Raw genomic sequence first — 20,809 nt, forward strand, 5'->3', positions numbered from 1 at the left:
TATGAAGGGGAGTAGAGGAGTAAGGTGGTTGTCGGAGGGGCACTGGGGGCCAAGTCTTGGTTTTTCTAATGTTCAGATATTATAGCATGTTTGAACGTTGGTGGAAAGAATTCAAGAGTGTGGGCAAAGACTGTCGTTTGCCATTCAGTAAACAAAGAATGCTGTCTGCCATAGAGCCACCAGCCACTGCAGCTGCATCCCCAACAGTGCACCCTGAGGGGAATTCAGGATGGAGAAAAACAGGATACTGGCTCTATATAGTTAAGATGCATATCTAAGGAATAATTTCAATGAGCCCAGACTCTTGCATCTTCCCAAACATAGAAAAGCACTAAAATCATTAACTTGAGATGTCTGATTTTTGTGATTAGCAGTAATATTTTGATGTCTGACTACATGCATTTTTTTCTTCCCAGCAAAAACTATATATCCTGGCTCCTCCCTTATCTCTTAGGAGCAGGTCCTCAGAGCTATCTGAGAGGCTGTCTCCCACCATACAGTCCTCAGTAAGGTCCCCGAATAAAACATAATTTGCAACTTTTAGGTTGTATGTTTTTCTTCAGTTGCCAAGAGAAAACAATGTAAATGTGGCTAGAATGTTGCTATTGGTACTGAATTAAATGTCCTGGAATACAAATACTCATCTTTTCCTCATTTTTAATTGTAAGATCAAAACAAAACAAAAACATCAACCTCTTGATCCATACAGATAAAGTCAAGGGATTTAGCTCTCAAATTCCTCATTTTAAGAGCATTTACACTCTGTTAAAGACTGATAGCATATCTATAAGTTTAGATGGGTATTCTGTTAATAAGACGACTATTTAATCATGCTGCTTGTTTGAAGCAATTTTGTACTTCCAAATATACAGCAGTAAGTAGCATTTTACTCAAATATATTTAGAGTCAAAAATATACTTATAGTCGGGCTTCCCTGGTGGCGCAGTGGTTGAGAGTCCGCCTGCCGATACAGGGGACACGGGTTCGTGCCCCGGTCCGGGAAGATCCCACATGCCATGGAGCGGCTAGGCCTGTGAGCCATGGCCGCTGAGCCGGCGCGTCTGGAGCCTGTGCTCCGCAACAGGAGAGGCCACAACAGTGAGAGGCCCACGTACCACCAAAAAAAAAATATATATATATATATATATATGTATATATATATATATACACACTTATAGTCAAAAATTATATTTATAGTCAAATGTATTTATAGTCAAAAATTGAAACACATTTAACGTTAAAAAGGTACCAACCTCAAGATAACTGTCATATAGTGTTCAGCAATTTTAGTAAACACAAAGATAAAAACTCAATCAACCAACCAATTAACATCAAACTTCCTAAAGTACTACAGACGGAACACAAATAACAGATGATTTGAAGCAAACCATACTTGAGATAAAGCAAATGGTATAGGCCAAATAAAGAGGTATTTACCGTTGACTGAGAAATATGGTATAGTAATCTTCTAGAGAAAATAACAATTTTATGTTATTTGCTACAAGAAGACTGTTTTCACCCAAGGTTGAGAATTGCTAACTAGAGTTGAGAAATTACATTAATGAAGGACAGACATGCAGACTATACTAAGGAAGGCACTGCTTTAAGGATTAAGATGTATTTTTCAGAAAACTAATGAAATGTAGTCACCTAGAGAATGAACAAAAACATTAAGATCAGAGTTCATATAAGCTCAGTTCTCTCTGTGAAAATAATCATTCAAAAGAAGAAAGCACTGGCCCATGTGCCCAGAAGAAAGTGACAAAAGCTTCACGACACTTAGGTGACAGGCAGTCAGAAACTAGAGCGAAACTTGCTCAGGAAAACTGCTGCTTAAGAACAGTGAGTTTGGGGACTTTCTGGTGGTCCAGTGAGTAAGACTCCACACTCCCAATGCAGGGGACCAGGGTTCGATGCCTAATCCCACATGCATGCCGCAACTAAAGATCCTGTGTGCTACAACTAAGACCCGATGCAGCCAAAATAAATAAATAAATACTAAAACAAAAGAAAACAGTGAGTTTCACTAAATAATGGCTGTAAAGGCATTTTGAGTTCAAAAGCCCTGGTGGGGTGCTTTTCCACAAGGATGGTCTCCCAAAGGCGTTTCTTTCCACAAATAATTTCTTGTACAACCAAACAAAAGAAACAATGATAAAAGAAAGCTCTACATTATAGACCTGTTGTAGGTTATGGCCTATGTTTCCTTAACCATTTATCTTCTGTTTAGTCAGAGTACTAAGGTTTGTTTATTCCTTTCCACCCCCCCGCCTTGCATGTGACAATGAAGCAAAAATGCTATCCTATTACTCAACCAACTTTCTTACTTCAGAACCCAATTTTAAGCATGTTTAATTAAGTTTAAGCTCAGTGCCATTCAAAACAGACCAAGATGCTGATTTTTTTTTTTTAAGACTATTAGGGTAGTGTGTTTATTGTAGAAAAGACAATCCAAGCAATGGGAAAGTATACAAAATTAAAGAAAAATCACTGTCATCTTTAGTTACCACTGAAAATTATCTTTCTCCAAAGGTAATGACTGTTCCTAGAAAAGAGGTTCATTTTTCTTTTCAAGTGCAAATGTGGGGAAACAAATGGCCTTCTTTCCCATAAGGGACCTGTGATGGTTAACTCTTGTGTATAAACTTAGCTGGGCCACAGCATCCAGATGTTTGGTCAAACACAACGCTGGGTTTCTGTGATGGTGTTTTTTGGATGAGATTAACATTTAAATCATGGACTTTGAGTAAAGCACATTACCCTCCACAATGTGGGTGAGCCTCAATCAATCAGTTAAAGGCCTAACAGAACAAGAGCAAGAAGGAATTCTGCCAGCAGAGGGCCTTCAGTTCTATTGATATTTCTCTGCAGCACCCTGAGCAATAGAGGATCAATGGGGCGAGAGCTGGTTCCTTATACGGGGTGAGGGTAGGGGTGTGTCCAGGGGCTGGGCCGGAGCGGTGGCTTAGGTGGTCTGCCCACCCCTATATGGTGGCGTGTGCAGGAGGCATGAGCAGTGCCCTGCTTTTGCTCCCGACCCCCTGCTTTTGCTCCAGGCTCTTCAAAAGTGGCTCTTCAAAAGTGGCAGTTGGGTTTTTTGGTCTGTTATCTTTTGTCCATAATTTTGCCCCGCTGTCACACGCACACAGTTATTTTTAGTCCCATACAGTTTCTATATATTTGTTGCTTGAGGAGAGATGTGTCCAGGGGCAAGCACTGCAGCACTGCAGCAAAGGGTCCCGGGTCCCAGGCTTCTCTCAATACTAAGTGAATTATTTACAATGTGACATTTTCACTTATCACTGACATTCCTTCAGGTGGAGCCAGTGTAAACTGGCTAACAATTCGTAACCCCTTCCTCACCTCTGTGGGGCTGGGGATGGTCAAGTGATAGTTTTGGCAGTTCTACTAGTGACTTCCGAGGGAGGCTGCTGCTCCTCTGATGCAGGTACCACTTCTTCCTGCGGACCTAGGACCTGGAGATACAGCTACCACCAGGTGTGACCGGCTGGGACAAACATGACGATGAAGTCAATTTACTAAGGAGACTGAACAGGAGAGAGAGGAGCTGGAATCCTTGATGGAACAAGCCCTGAACCACCTTATCTATGGAGTTCTGGTTATGTGAGCCAAATAAACCTCTGCTGCTGCCACTGGTTGATGGATTTTCTGTTATTTGCCAACAAAACTTGTTCCTTTTAAAATGACTATTGAGTATTCTGTAACAGGGGAATACCACAGTGTAATCATTCCCCTCTTGGTGGCCTTTCATTCATTCCTTTTCAACAAATGTTTACTGAGGTGATATGCAGAAAACAGTTAACACAACAGACATGACTGCTATCCTTTGAAAGGTTGGCCCTTGGCTGGCATCTGGGAACTTAGACTCTGGGAGCGTTCCTGCCACCCTAACCCTAGTGGCTCACTGTACCTAAACTGCTTGTACAAACCATGTGGTTCATGCTCAACATCTGCTTTCCTTCTGGGAGTCTGCAATTTTGGTAGATTCCAGGCGGACAGTGATTATATGACTAGTCTCCACTAAAACTCCAGGCACTGGGTCACTAATGAGCTTCCCTGGAAGACATTTCACATGTGTTGTCACTTGTGCTAGGGGAATTAAGTGCATCCTGTGTGACTCCACTGGGAGAGGACCCTTGGGAAACTTGTACCTTGTTTCCTTTGGACCTCATCCCACGCTGATTTTGCTTTGTATCCTTTCACTACAATAAATCATAGCTGTGAGTACAACTATATCCTGAGTCCTCCCAGCAAATCATTGAACCCAGGGGTGGTCTAGGGGGTCTCCCAATATCAACTGGCATCAGAAGTGGGGTTCCCTAAACCAACCCTGACTCACTAATAGACGGTGAAATTTTGGGAAAAGAAGAATAAGGGGCCCGGTGTGATGTATCTTTGGTGCCCAGCTGATTATGGGGTTATCCATGGTATGCAGCAGTAGCTGATCTGCTGTATGTTATGAGAGGTAAAAGTTACCTGTGGAATCTGAAAATGATAGATCCAACTCCTGGAGAGTAGGCCTGCTGCATCCCACACTGCTTCTGGCCATGCTGGCTAAAGTGATGCCTTTGGGTTTTGCTCTCTCCTCCATGGGAGGAAAAAGGGGCCCCAAATGCCCGAAGGTGAAAAGGCCAAAAATGTTAAAAGTCTGCATTCTGCTCTTCTCCAAGTGGGCTGGAGGTGGGGTTTAAATCAGGTCCCAGGGCTGGAGCAATATTTTAGATAAAACAAAACAACAAAAGAAAAAGGGAGGGAGGTCACACCACAGCAGTTTTTTCAGCCTAGCTGCTGCTGCAGTACCTCCTCCACTCCCCTTCCTCCCCTGCATTCCAGCCTGGATCTTCCCTGGCAGCTGCAATGCTAACACTGCAAACACTGAACATATTGCTAGGAGTTTAAGTAAATTTGCAATGAGGAAAAAAGAAAAAAGGAAAATTTTTTAGTGACTTTATATTTTGTGGTTAAGACACCTGGATGTATGGTAAAAATGGATATAAAATGTTAAATGCTTGTAACTGCATACATGCCAGAGGAATCATCCTGATCAAGGGAAGCTGCAAAAAAAGAAATGTGTTAGTGGGACACAACTTCCTTGCATTTTGCCGCCAGTGGGCGGGTTGGAATTTAAACTCTCTGAGTATTGGAAACAGAACAAGTCTCTGTAACTGATGAGTTTTGCTATGGAAGATATGAATTTTTGCTTGTTGGAGCCTCTGGAAAAAGGGAGGCAATAAGAAAGAAAGGTGACCTACAGATGGAGATCTACTTTTAGAGTTCTAAAAAGCAGGTTTTAGTTGGCTAATGAGAGCTTGTGAAAGTGGAGGTCTGTCCCTTAGAGACCGATGTGCATACTTGTGAAGGGGTCGATTTGGACTTGAAGAATGACAAAACCAGACGGTCATAGGAAAGCCTTATCTGCCACTTGGCCTTTCTGGCCTGTAGCATCTAGGCTTTGCTGCTGAAGAAAAGTCTCTGACTTTTTTTAAACTCCTGAATTCACAGATCCTAACTGCCTGTATCTGATTCTAAGCTGAGGCCTGATATTGTCTGGTGTAAGCTTCCAACCTAAGTGGGAGCTGTGTTGAACTGAAAACAGGCATAGGCTCATAAATAAAACTCATACTCTGTGACCTCTGCACATTAGGCCACCTCGCTGTGGGGTCTACCCTATGAGGACATCATAGCTGCTCAGCTGCACCGTCTGGGTCCCATACAAATCCCAGCAGGAAAGGACTTGTTCTTTGATGGGACCATCTGAAATCAAGCTGCTGACTGCCTGTATAGTGCTGACACAGAGCCTGACCACATTCTTAACTTGTGGCTATAGCTGAAAGCTGCAATTTGGGAGAGGGTACATCACAGCAACTGTGACCTCTGATCACTCCTGACAGGCTGAGCCGACTCCAACCCCCTCTAGAGCATGTCTAACTGAGGTCAACTCCCTGTGCCTGTGTCTCCTGAAGAGCAGCCATTCGCAACGATGGACTACACCTCTGACTCTTCTTCCCTCACCTCTCTCCTGCTGCACACGCCTGAGTGCAAGCTGATTAGTCATGCAGCCATCCTCAGAAAGGGGCTGATCTTTTCTAGGCTGTTCACCAGATAAAGTCACCAGAGTGAAAGGGGTGGGAGGTTATGTAAAACTATTTTGAAATTTTTTGAAAATTTAGGAGTTTTGTCCTGATCGATTCGTGAAAATGACGTTTTTTCCGGTTTGGCTGTATAAAGGGGATTTTCTATGAAGATGTTTTGCACCTCTTTTACAGAACCCCTCCAGATGAAAGGTCTGGATGAGAGTAGGGGATGACTGTAAAAACATAAAATTATGAATGTTGAGTGGAAAACACTGATTTTAGAACAACCAAGGGAAATAAACCAAAACCCCTGCAGCTGGAAAGGCACAAGAGAGGGGAGAGGGCATTATGATCTTTGTTCTTCGAAATTACTTCTGCAAGCTTCTTCCTTTTCCTTAAGGAAAACTCTCTGTGCACCCCTCCAAGCTGTTGAGAGCGCTCTGAGTTCAGACAGCTGAGCTATGATCATACCCGGCAGCGCTGACTGAGGCGGCAGGATCTGACCCAACCCCTGCACTTTTCATGCAGAAAACCTCCCGATGCTGACCACACTCACGAGGTGGATGAACTGTTGTCACAGGCAACAAAACTGTTTGGAACTGATTGGCAGTCCCCCTGAAACCAAGCACTGAACTAAATTTTTTGGATTGGACTGGGATCCCTAGGATAAGATACACACAGTGGGCAGCCACATCATACTGCCTAATTTATGTCTTGCTCGGGGTGCCCAACGATTGTAAACTTTCCGTTTCTTGGGAATCCCCAAAAATTCCTTCTGGGATTGTACTTCTGTATGTGTACCCTGACTATCACGACACTGCCTTAGCCCTGGAAGGCTTTCAACTCAGCTTTAACTTACTGGCCAGACTTGTACTGGGCCTGAACTGATGCTTAGAGCCAGGTAAAAAAGGTTAAAACAGAAACTTAAGGAGGAAGCTACCTGTCTAAGATAGACCTTTATGATTAATGGGATTTCTTATTTGGCTAAGACACGTGAAGAGCACAACTGAAATCAATACTGCAGGTTGGTCTCACTCTGCTGTCTGGGTCATATTGATAATAATTTTGCTGTGAAGACAACCTGGCCAATGACCAAAGAGGTATGCCACGTAGAGTAGAGTGAAAATAGCAGGCCTAAACTTCTATCCTTGAAAAGGCCTGCTTACAAGGCTGGCCCTTGGCTTGTGTCTGGGAACTTAAGATTTTGGAAGAGTTCCCACTACCCTAACTGTTATGAGTGACTCACCTCAACTGTACAAAAAATATGATTTATGCTGAACACGTGCTTTCCTTCTGGGAGTCTGCAATTTTGGTATGTGCTAGGCACAGAGAACCTATATGACTAGCCCTCTATAAAAACTCTGGTACTAGGTCTCTAAGGAGTTTCCCTGGTAGACATTTCACACGTGTTGTCACAACTTTTTGCTGGGTAAATTAAACACATACCGTGTGACTCTTCTGGGAGAAGATCCTTGCAAGCTTGCATCTGGCGTCTCCCAGACTCACCCCATGCACCATTCCCTTTGCTGATTTTGCTTTGTACTCTTATTCTGTAATAAATCATAGCTGTAAATACGACTATACGCTGAGTCCTGTGAGTCTTTCTAGAGAATCATCGAGCCCGGGGGTGTGGTCTTGGGGACTGGGAATAAGTGTGAAATGTTCAAACGAACAGCAGAAAGCAAGTGTGACTGGAGTCCTGTGAGTGACAGATGAGGTCAGAGAGGAGAGGCTTGATCACATAAAGCCTTGTTTGGATTTTATTCTGAACATGACAGGAAGCCACTGGTGGCTTGTGAACAGGAAGTAGGATCAGTCTGCCTGCTGTTAGATAACTGGCATCAGGGGAAAGGGTGAAAACAGGGACACTGGATAAGAACTCCTTACATACAAGAGATTCATAACTACCCTTGGGTGGTTCAGGAACTACTTTAGAAAAGAGAAACCTAAGTTTATCTTTAAGGATGAGCAGAAAGGCGATACATGGATTTGGGCAAGGGGGTGAGGAAGGCATCCTAAGCAGTGGGGTGAACTTGTATATGCCTCTGAAGAAGGGTGATGGGTTTAGCATCGCTGGAAAAGGGCAAATGGGGGGAAGCTTTGGGAGATGAAGTCACAGAAGATGGCGGCCACATGCACCCAGAGGCTTTGTGAATCTTGCTAAGAGGCAAGCACTTCATCTCATAGGCAAATGGAAAATAATGGGGGTTGTAAATAGGGGAGTTATAGGATCAAATTTGGGTTTTAGGAAGATCAATATGCAGAGACATGGGTAAGAGGCTGACAAAGGAAGCAAGTCTAGAAGTAACTGTCATATAACCCAGGTCTAATGTAGCTGGGAGTACACAAAAAGTCATGCATATGCAACTTATATGTATGTACATAAGCCTTTTCGTGTATTAATAATACATTAAAAACAAGTTTGAATAAAAAAAAAGCAATTATTGAAAAACTAAAACAAGTGAATCTGAATGTTTATAAAGTTGTTGGTATGACCACACAGAACATTACTGAAATTATTTTAAAACACATCATATTATTGATACAAATCACTAGTAAAATAAATACTAAGAACAAAAAGAACCACAAAGAAATCTTAAACTGCATTCGGTGGTTAGTGGTAAGGTTGCCATTGTTATTTTGAAATGATATATACTTTATTTGTTTGATTAAAGTAATATAACAATGTTGTTAGGTACCATGATTTTCAGCATCAGGGCAAGGAGACCCAAACATAAAAGAAAGAAGCAAAAATCCTGATGGGTGGAAAGGACTAACAGCAGACTTGAAATCCACTCTCTCTTTTTACTGCCCAAGAAACAGAGAGACAGAGAGGTGACGTGATCAAATCATCTGAGACATGCTAACAAGAGGCCTTCTGGCAAATGCACTCAAGGTATTTACCACCAGGAGAGTCCTTACTTGTGCACTGCTTTACCAGGTTGGACCTGGTTTGTCCAGACTGTTCACTGTACATAAACCTAGGATGTAAGTATTTATCAGGCGTGACTTCCTAGAAAATACCACACAAGCCATGCAGTTATCAGGGAATAAACTGGAGATGTTTCATAACCGAAATAGCTCCCTTTTGTGGAAGTGACACTCCATATCAATCACTCAAAAGGCCTCATATATTAAAAACATATGTTAAAGTAAGCCAGAGCGCACCTTAACTGAGGTTAAGACAGGACCTGGAAGCAGCTCTGGCAGCCACAGATCTGTGACTTGTGTCTTGTGATAATTATATCTTTGAAAATATTAGTCAAGTTTGATAGTGGGTAGGATCTCTGATTCTTGTGAGTTTGTCACTCTGACCCTCTGTGTTATCTCACTTGTAATATTTAATTTGAACTAGAATAATCAATATCAATGTTATATTTCCTAACCTTACCCACCAAAAAGGCCTATTAGTAATGACAATTCAGTTGCAATGCATATCCTTGGTGTCTAGATTACAGTATCTAAAATAAATACAATTTCCCACTAAAAGGAATATGGATTCCCTGGAGAAATGTCTGAGATTCATTTTGGGGTAAGGAAAAGTATAAGATGAATTTGGGACATCTTGTCCCGCTTAAAAAGGAAGAAGTTTAAAAGTTACCTACGATTAGTCAAAAGGACAAAGGAATGAACTTAAAGGGACTCTCAAGAGCCAAAAATGCAATAATGTGAGCAATAAAAAAGCATGATTGCAAAAGAGTAAAGCCTAGCTGTATAAAACCCATGGATTTGTAATGATGCTCAAAAGCAAAGCAAAACGAACAGAAAACATATTCACTGGTCTCTTTTGGAGGTCGTTAGGGCACCAAATCATTATCTGAAAATATTTCAAGGGAAAGAATCAAGCATTTATCTTGCTGTGTGGATTATATTTCTGGGTAACCAAATAGTTGATGAGGGAAAGTTCTTTAGAAAAGAACTCCTGATAACAAATGCAGGAGGAATGATAAGTTAACAAGTCATTATTTTGAAACTCCTAATGAAATAATGCATCCAGACAACAAACGAAATGGTTCCCAAAAGCTCTGCGTGAAAGGTCAATGAGGAACTTTTGAATGGCTGGGTCAGGCTGACACCACCCAACCTTGCTGACCAATCACTAGGAGTGGGACAATCAGATACTATGTAACTCCCAGGTAATGCAATGGGAAGCATACAACACTAACTATAAATATTATCGATTAAAAAATAGAACTAAATCTACCCAGGCCTTCGGAGCCAACTTCCAGTTCATAGACTAGACAGCAGATAGTGGAACAAGTTCAATTACATTACTAGCATATGACCAGCTAGATCTAGAATGAGGGAAATCCTATGGCACAAAGGATATTCTTTCTTTAACACATAAAATGACACTTAAAAACAAGGAAGGGAAAATTGTTACAGGTTAAGAGAAACCTAACATCTTCGTGTGGACACCGACTGACAGAAACCAATTCCAAAAAGACATTTGAAACAAGTGGGAAAACTAAACGGAATCTGGGTACTGGGTGATAAAGGAATAATAGCTAATTTCGTGGGTGTTATAATACTATTGTATTTTTCATTTTGTTGAAAAAAAATTCTTACTTTTAGAGATATGTACGCAGGTAAAACAATGTGGAATTTCTTAATAATCTAGGGGAAAAAAAGTAAATGGATATGGAGTGGCAAAGATGAAACAAGAACAAGAGTGTTGATGGCTGTTGAAGCTGGGTGACGGTGCGTACATGGGGGTCATTACACCCTCTACTTTTGTACTTGTTTGGAAGTCTCCCTAACAAAAAAGAAAGGAATGAAAATAAATATTTGGCAAAAATTAAAAATGGTAATATACACTTGGCTGAGGTACAGGAAAAGGAACAGACTTACTTTTCTGCAGAACAGTTTAGCAATATGACTCAAATGTCTTTTCAAATTTTATACTTTACTTTTAAGAACTAACTCTAAGGAAATTTTCATAGATGTGTACAAAGGTATACTTAAAATGGTCTCCCAGCAAAAAAAAATATTATGGTATATTTACATGTAAAATTTTTTATAGCCATTAACCATTAAATTGTAAAAGAATATTAAATAATATGGGAAAATGTTCAAGACAAACTGTTAAGTGCAAAACGCAGGCTGTAAAATAGTATATACATTTTGAACCAGTTTAGTCTTCTTGAAACCATACATCTAGAAAAAAAGCCTGAAAGAGTATTCTCCACTATGTTGACAGCTGTTATTTCTACTTGATGGGATTAAGGTACTTTTAATCAAAGAAAAAAATGGTTTCTCTTTTTTTTGTATAAAATATTTGTAATAAAAATTATATTTTTAAAAGGTAAAACGTGGATCAATTCTCGAGATTGGCTAATAACAGAATAAGCAGATATGGCAGCGATCTTTGAAATAATAAACCAAATGACAGATGGGTGGTGGGACAGGGCAGAGTGGACACATTAATAACTGATTTTTAAAAGAATAGGTATTTAGCACACTCTACTGTGAGAAAGATCAAGCTGTAAGTTTAAAAATTAGAGTGTCAAGAAAGCAAAAGTTAGAAGAGGATTAAAGTTTTTATGTAACTTTAGGATAAACAACTAAATCAAATTACCTAGGATGACTGAAAAGATTATTGTAGTAAAAATCCTAACACAGTTCTGAAAATAACCAAAGCAGCAAGTTAGACAACACTTCCTGTCTGAGTTTCTATTTTCTGTACCACTCTGACAGACTGTTACATACTGGAGTCCAAAAAGAAATGTTCGAATACTAATATAATACAAATGCAATTGTGACCATCAAATTCAGCTTCTGTAACTTATCCTGTAAAATTATACGCTATACATTATATGTGGTGAATATCAGTAAAATAGGACTACTGCACCTTCTATACTGGCTTTAAAATTTCAGTTGCCTCCTTCCTAAATAAGGCAAAAGTAAACAAAATGTCCAGACTACCTGGTTTCCGTACTTTCATTGGCTCTTCATAGTCCTTGTTTTCTGGATTTGCAGATTCTAGAAAGCTGATTTCTTCTGTGACAGTTTCCCCTTCTTGGCTTCTGAGGCCATCTTCCTCTTCTTGAATAGGTGATTCCAATTCTGATTCTTCTGAATCAAGGAATATCTGACCAGCGACTACTCTGCCTGCTGGGCTATGGTCCTCTACCGACTCATCTGACGGCAAAGAAGTCTGACAATATAAAGTATTTTTAGTTTCCACTACTAACAAGACTCCCTCCAACCTAATTTGACCATTTCTTTCACTAATCCAGATACACCTCCTTCAGTTCCTTGAATGTGTCATACTCATTCGCCTCTATACACTTTGGCATGTGTCCATCACATGCCTTCATCACCTGCCTAAAACTGACTCTTCGGATTTCAACTTAGATGTTACCTCCCCACAAGAAGCTTTCCTTAAATTCCCCAAGTCTAGGTTAGGGTCTCCCCCTACTTGCTCCCAATATATCTTATACTTCCCTGTATGACAGCCCTGTACTATAACCTCCTGTTTCTTACCTACATTCCTTCCAATCTAGAGATCAGGGATCATAACTGATCGGTCTCTTTGAAGATGTAATAATCAGCCTTATTCATTCAATCAACCAAGTAAGTGCATTAACAGATTTTTTTTAATTGATAAGTGTAAACAAATGGCAGAGGTTAAATCTTCAAATTAAAAAACTAAAAAAAGAAAGAATAAAATCAATCTCTCATTAGGCAGTAAAAAATGTAACTGCCTTCAGGCTCTTCAACACACACACACACACACACACACACACACGCACACACACACACACACACACACGCACACACACACACACCACATTTAAGTTGGAATTAAATCTAGTAACCAACACTCTTAGAAATATTATTCTCTCTCCTATAGGTCAGTGATTTTTCCTCCCAGAAGAACTAATATTGGCAGTAGCTATCTTTCTTTTCCTTTTTTAAAAAAATATAGTTCTGTTGCTCAGAAGATGCAGATTTCACATCTTTTTGAAGACACATCATTCATGCTTTTAAATTGCGCATCAAATACTGGTCAATGTAAATTTGAGTACACACCTTGGAATCTAAGGTTTCATCCTGGTTGCCTTCTTCATCTGTAAAGAAATTTTAAGACAATTTAGTCATCTTTCTTGTTTGGAAATTGCAGGTATGTTAAATGAAAGCATTTGATAACACAACAAATAATAAGACACTGGATAAATAAATCTATAATTATCTAAAAATTGGTTGTATTCAACAACTGTTCAGAAAAGATTAAGTGAAAGGAGAAAAGGGCGTTGGGGGTGGTATTTTTTTTCTCTTTATTCAGGAAAGACATTAGCTTCATCTGGTACACAGGTAGGAAGACCAAGACCACCACCACCAAAACCAGACATTTCTTCAGATGCCATCCAGTTCTTTTGTTATAGTTAGTCCACTACTGAGAATGAGTTGCTAAATTTATAAAAATAGAGCCCTGATTTTGCGGTTCGGGATTCTACCCATTCTTCTCCTCAGCTCAGAATCTGGAGTTACTCTAGCTTATTTTAGTGATAACTAGCATTTTATTGTTCACTAAGACTACTAAAGATGGACATTAAGAATTATTATTATCTGACAGCAGAGTGGCCAAAGATAGTTAGAATTTGTGTTCGACTTTACTGAAGACATAACCAGATATGCATTAAAAAGTAGCATCACACTATCATGTATTTACTCACAAGAGATCTATTTATTAAGAAATCAATAGCTTATATCAAATAAATAATAAATCCAGCCACTATTTACATCTTTCTTCCAAATTCATATTGGCTGTTTTGGTTTTGTCCAATTACATTAAGTTTCCTTCTATTATTCTTTCTGCATTTCTCTGCTACTTCTATTCTGGCTGCTTGCTATTCTTTTTCCTGCTCTTATATAAACACATTCAACAACCCAACGGCCATTCACAAATATTTGATCTTTGTATTCCAAGCCAGTTAAAAAAACAACTGTCAGATGATCTCTAAGTTTCCTTCTTACTATTAAAATTACCTGATTTTATCCAGGTGTAAGCTTCAGTACTGCCAGCTCCGTAAATTATGTGAGAAATTAACCAGTAGACAAAATGCTATAAGACCATGTGATTTTTTTACTAGAAAATTTGGCGTTATGGTTGCCATTTATCTTTACTTCATATGGTTAGATCCTAAATATGATTGGTAACTTGTAACTCCAAAATACAACAAAAACATGTTTTGGAGTTTGTGTTACCAAAGTACTGAGCCAACTTTAAGAAGTATAATCAACTCATTATGTACCAAATACCCAACTCTATTTCACAGTATTTGTTTCTTTTGAATATCTGAGAAAAATCAGTCTACAGGTGAGGTTGTGCCATATATAAAGTGCTGTAAATTCAAAGAAAACTTAAATTATAGCTATTTTCACACTCACTACTTTTAGATTACCTTCCAAATATTTTATTTCTGGTGGGTGGGGAGGAGAAGGGTATAGCATGTATTAGTCCCACAGTGCCCATAACGTTTAGGTAGTGATGTCAATTAATGAACAATCATCCTTCATGCTCACTTCTTCACAGTTATTACCCAAAGCCCAAGTTCTAACATATGGTTCAAAGTCCATTCTCAGCAGATCTTTGGATAAAGGAAAAAAAATTCATCTCTAATAACAAAGTTGTATGTGTGAATGTATTTAATTAGTCATAAACATTAGCTAGTTAATAAATCAAGAGCAGACATTAAATGTGAAATGTATAGGGTATATCCCCAAATACTGAAACTTTAGATTAGTTGGAACTCAAATCACTAATCACTCAACTGAGTACCTTGTCACAATAGTTCACATATGTAGCTAATAAGTAAATAATATAGATGCCTATAAATAAATTTTAAGACATGTACATTTGAGACACTACAAGCTGTTAGGCATTAGAGTAGCAAAATGTGTTTCTGAACTCCCAGAGACATGGGAACTTGTGACATCGGGGTTACTCTGTATGAATGGCATCATGCTTCTCTTTCTTTTCTCTCCACGAACTAGGAATATATACTCAGGTTACTGGTAAATAAGAGCTTTCCTTCTCATTTACTAAACTGGGAAAGCATACTCCAGATGGTAATCTTAAAGCAAAGGTATTTTCTCTTTGAAACTAATATGTCCATTCACATAACACTTTAAAGAAGTTTCTTATAAGCTAGAGACTTACGACAGGCAGTCAGGTAAGGATTAAAAATACTGAAGTTACACATAAATAAAAAGAATATAGTAATGCTTTTATCAGAACACATACATCAAGCAACAAGAAAAATGCAAAAGGAGTCAATGAAGAGCTATGGATTTCTCTCAAGAGTATCATATCCAAAATACCATGGTTTACATTACTTTGGTAATCATACCCCTTCCTTTGAAAGAGACCAATTTTCATTTTTATTATATCAGCTAACAAAACGGCAAAACACCAGGGATACTCTTTCAGGGAAAAGTGGTCATTACAAATTCATTTTCCATCTTGGCATGTAAATTAAACAGACTGATATATCTTCAAACACAGAAAGTCTTACAAGTTTAGTGAAAAGAGACCAGATATCCTGTCTTTGGCTTTGCCATTGAATCTGTGCAGATCCTAGGATACTGCTGATTCCCAATTACTCCAAATCCAAGGCCTGGAGAGCCAGGCTCAAAACCTGGCTTCATTACATGTTAACATTGCACACACGGTTCAATATAGCAAGTTTGCTCAGCCTCCTCTTCCTCAAGTGTCAAAAGGGAATAATATCATCTGCCTTGTTGACTCTCAACAAAGTTTTAAGGAACAAAAGAACAGTGAAATGAAACATATTCTGCAATCTGAAATCTACTCTTTAAATACATGGTGTTAATTAATATAACTGTTACCTGAGATACCTAGCAATGGACCTAACTGACAAGACTCTTTATGCCATATTATTTGGCATAAAGAAAAAAAGTAAACCATTTTAACCAGTAAGACACTTCCTGTCAAAAACAAGAAAACATGTGAGAAAAGTTAAAGCATTTTTCATTATTATCTTGAGAAAATGAGAGTAGTATCTTTTAAATCTCCTCCTTTAAATTTATCTATTCACAAGGAAAAGAAAACATTTCTAATAAAAGTATTATACTTTTACATGCCTTTAAGACAAGATATTAGATAACAGCTAGTAACAATGATAGGATCAAGATTCCCTTTGTTGGCTGATCAAATTCTACCTGGCAATAAATGCAACTTGCTCTGGGTAACCACCAACACTCAAACATTATGTCAACACAAAATTATGACCCAAAACTTGATTTTTAAATAGGAGTAAATCTTTAAAATAAAAATGAGGCTGATATCCTGTATAAATAAGCAATTTAATGAATAAAAAAGTCAACTGAAAATCCATGTACTCAACTTATAAAACTTTATCTCACAAGTGTTTTATGATATTTGCACTTCACGTGAGAACAGCAGTGCCTTTATTACTGATCAGCATGCACATCTATATAGTTTTAGTTCTGGCTGAGTAAGATTTTCGCCTCTCCCAGAGAAACGTTTTGGCAGTTTAACTATGATGGAAATCAGAACAGATGTTTTGTGAACATAGTCCTTTGAGTACATCAACACAACCCAAAGATTTAACACTTCAGTATTAACAGTCTTCTATTATAATATATGGAGAATCCCAACTGTTGACTAAAAAACTTCTTCAAGCATCATCTCCACTGACATGATGCTTTAGATATGTGCAATCTAGTCAAAGGAAGATGCAGGAAAATGTTTACATGCTTTAATTTTCTTTAAGTTCTGCAAATTGAATTCAGAGGGATATGCACCATGTTCTTTAATTAGTAGTTCTTACACTTTAGGGTGAAGAATCACTTGTGGAGCTTTTTGAACTACAGATACCCCAACCTGTTCCAGACCTAAAACTGCATTTTTAACAAACCCTTAAGAGGAATTCTGATGCAGGTGGTTCATGGTCCATCAGGTACTCTACAGTACTGATTTCATACTTCCTTTGATCAAATAACTGCTAGCAGTGGCTTCAGGAGTTACACAGAGTTTTAAAGATTTGGTCAGGAACACAAATCAACACTAGAAGGCGGGGGGCGGACCTCAGAGCATGATGTTGGCAGTAAAGTAACTGGCATATGCTTGTTGCTTTTGAAATGGTATCTTAAACCACACTATGGATAGAATTTTAGGTTTAGACCTCTTATTTTAGAAGCGGAATGACATTACAGCATTGACTTACAACTAGGACGGATAATTTGAGGATTCAGATAACCATCTGGGAAATTTTCTGTTGGGGAAAAAAAAAAAAGAGTTGACATTTATACCCTGCCTTGTTCCAAAAAAAATTTAAAGCCACAGAACTGCTGTTTTGTTAACTGAAACTGATTAAAATTCAAAAGCTTTATTGTACTGATTGTTTTTTTAACCAATACTCAGAAACACTAAATGCTTCTTTACCAACACTCTCAAAATAGACGTTTTCAGATGTAGGTGGATTAAACTATTAAAAAAGAAATGATAATTTTCAGAGCCAGGGTATAAATCAGCTAACTGGAAAATCAAATCAAAAGCATATGAGTTTCTCTATCTATGTAAAAAGTTAAATCTAGATGCTATCCAGTTTACATTTATAAGAACCAAGATTTTTTTTCAAAAATCATAAAATTACTGTCAGCAAACATGGGGCGGCTCAGAAACACTGTGACACAGTAAAAAATACTTTCTTAAGAATATTTCTTTAAAAGGGGTACGGAGTAGGCACATTTACATGAAAAGTCTTCATTTTTTAAATAAAGAGGGCAATCTCAGGTGCTAAGCAAACCCACCAAACCACTGTCAACATCCTGGTTTTGATGGACCTGGCTCTGCCCAGACAACCCCAGGTGTACCAATTACTTAACTTACAAATCCCAAAGCCAAAGTTTCAAAACCGATACAGCACATAATCTACATGAGAGTCGTGGAAGCTCCGGAAGGGCTCCTGTGTCACTGTGGGTCTAAGCCAGCTGTCAGGATTCATTCTCATGGAGTCACTACTCCTTCGGGAGGAGTCGTGTAAAGTTTGTGAAGTGAGGAGAGGTGTGAGCAGGGGGACCGCCCCTTCTTTTCCTCCCCTCTCAAGCTCCCCTAAACACCCGCTCTGACCCAAGCCAACCGAAGCCCAAGAAATGACAGCGAGTGACAGGCTACTGCGAGGTGTGAGCTGGAGCCCCCCCGGCCCTGGCCCGGGATGGAGGCCGGGGGGGCGGTGGCTCCTGGCCTCCAGTCCGAGGGGGTGGATACTGACCCGAGGAGGCGGAGGCCGAGCCCAGCAGCACCGCACAGAGCAGGAACGTCAGCCCAACCCAGACCCGCATCCTGCTCTCAGGGCCGCTACCACCCGCTGGAGCTGTCGCTTTCTCCTCTGCCACCACCAACTCAGCCGCCGCCACCGCCGCCGCCTCGCTGCTGCTCTTCCTGCTCTGGTTTCCTTCCTCCGCCCCTTCCCAGGCCTCCCTGCCCTAGCATTCAGCCAATCCCCGCCCGCCGTCGTACGCTCCTCGCCCAATCGCCGCGGCCTTCCCGCCCACCTTATTGCCCCGCCCCTAGGGTCAAGACTTGGCCAATCATTACGCGAGATTCTCACACCGGCTTTCCCGGTTGGACCACGGCCTCACCGACATGGCCCCAGCTAATTGGTAGCTCCTGTGTTTAATCATCCCGGAATCAGAGCATGAGTCCAGGGTTGGACGAAAAGTTACCCAGGACTACAATTCCCACAATGGACTTCAAGGGCCTCTCTCTGTGTGTGCTCTTGGGAAACGTAGTCCATCATGGGGCAATATTTAAAAGTGCAGGTGGTTGTAGAAGTTAAGAGAACTTAGCTAACACCTGGGCTAGACACCAACTCCAGGCCGTGAACTCACAGGTTTTTTTTTTTTTTTTGAGCCAAATAAATATCAAGAAACACACATTATAAGGTTAAGAGTTTGTAATATGTTAAGCTCTTCCTCTTTGTTTTGTTTAGAAAATTTGAATTGGACATAGTGGTATCAGCACTGAGGAAAAATACAACAGCTAGACTGAATTCGAGGTACTTTTTTTAACGTAAACGAAACAGTACCATATATACGGAAACCAGGATGGAACTCACTACTGGTCCCCCTTTCCCCTACAAAACAAGAGGAAATAAACCCCACCCAGTACAGACTATGTCAATGCTAGTATTCATTTTTACGACATCCACCAGATAATAATAATCTGGAAAAAGGAGTAAACAGTCTTCACAAAACCCTTCCAAACATTTGTCCTCATCCCTCTCCTTTTGTAAGTTACATTGTTTTCTTCTTCATTGACTACCTAGGTCTTACATTGACTAGGTTCAAGAGTCAAATGGTGTATTTGGAGATAAAGGTGACAGATTGCATTGTAGAAGTGGAAATAGTCTTGTGTATTAAGTACTAACTCCAGGCATGCTCCAACTAGGTAGCAGAGCAGTGGCTTAGTGTTCCTACCCTTTCATCAAATTGTCATTCTGCTTTCCCTAGTATTCACCCACAGTCAGCTCTTAGGTCTACAACCTAGACATTCTGAGTTCAGGATTTTGGCAAAGTCCACACTGGCCACATATCTTCATACCATCTGTGTTCCATCTTCTTTGCGGAAGAGTCCTCTTTTCCAGGAAGAGGATAAAAAACTATTGTCAACATTCACATTGGAGAGGATGAAGGAAAAATATTGTCCCATGAAAGAGTTCTCTTTTCTACTACTACCACACTCATCTCTATTTTTGTCATTAACAATGCTTCCTCAGAGTTCCTCTCATTTTAAATCATAGAGTAAAATCTAGTATAGCATGTGACCATTTTTCTCTTTCTCACTGAAAACTTCCTTACTGACCCTCATTTTCCCTTACCTTCTTGATGCACCTGAGTTCTAGCCATACTCACCAACACCATTCTCTCTTCACTGTAAACTAAACTGCATACTATGGCCAGATGAATTTTCCTTAAACACTGCTTTCATCTTCTTTTTCAAAAATTTTTAATGGCTGCCTTAAAACTGACAGTTCTACTTTCTTGTGGGAAGTATTGGGGAAGAAACTTCTGCCCTCCATAAGAGAAACAGTGATTATCTGACTGATAAGATTGAGGAAGTTTCACTGTTTGGTTGAGACCCAATTTCTTTTTTCATCTTTTTCTTTACTGAGTGCTTCTTACATTCAAAGCCCTGTGCTAGGTGCTGCAATGACAAATTTTCAGCTTCTCTTTTACTACTTTCCCAGTTTCCACATTCACACTCTCTTGCCTTCTCATGGGCTCCCCTACCCTCTCCCCACTGCCCTTGCTTCTTCTTCTTCTTAGCCACAACCCTGGCATCTTCCCAACTTCACTTCCATGTCATCTTGGCTGAGTCTTCTCTGTCCAGGCCAGTCCTCATTAATCCTCATTTCTCTAAGTGTCTACAGAACAGTCACAAACTTGCCTTTTAAGTGGGTGGTAGCTTGCTGAGGCCAAAGACAACTATGCAATTCAATGTATAGGAATATAGCATTGGACTTGTCACCTACTAGCACTAGATAATTATTTGTTGATTAATGAATACACCTTACCAATAAAGTGTTTTTAAACTATTTTCAAAGCACATGCTGTCTACCATAGTTTAATCTTAAAAAAATCTACCATACTTTTATCTTAGAGGAAATATTAAGGAGCGCTTGCACCCCTATTATACAGGAAATTTACTTCACTCCTCTTAC

The 20,809-nt window shown here is 39.6% G+C and overlaps 1 protein-coding gene across 1 annotated transcript in view; it reads right to left on the reverse strand.

Moving 5' to 3' along the window:
- The window catches only part of SEL1L (SEL1L adaptor subunit of SYVN1 ubiquitin ligase), a 56,755-nt gene extending 38,217 nt beyond the window's left edge, over positions 1–18,538 (reverse strand). The window contains exons 1-3 of the mRNA XM_030848700.2: positions 18,359–18,538; positions 13,131–13,168; positions 12,021–12,252 (exon numbers count right to left, since the gene is read on the reverse strand). Coding sequence (XP_030704560.1) covers positions 12,021–12,252; positions 13,131–13,168; positions 18,359–18,428 — 340 coding nt within the window. The 5' untranslated portion in view covers positions 18,429–18,538. The remainder of the gene's footprint in view (positions 1–12,020; positions 12,253–13,130; positions 13,169–18,358) is intronic.
- Between the last annotated feature and the right edge of the window lie 2,271 nt (positions 18,539–20,809).

The sequence above is a fragment of the Globicephala melas genome, chromosome 2, assembly GCF_963455315.2.
Source record: "Globicephala melas chromosome 2, mGloMel1.2, whole genome shotgun sequence".
Classification (NCBI taxonomy): domain Eukaryota; kingdom Metazoa; phylum Chordata; class Mammalia; order Artiodactyla; family Delphinidae; genus Globicephala; species Globicephala melas.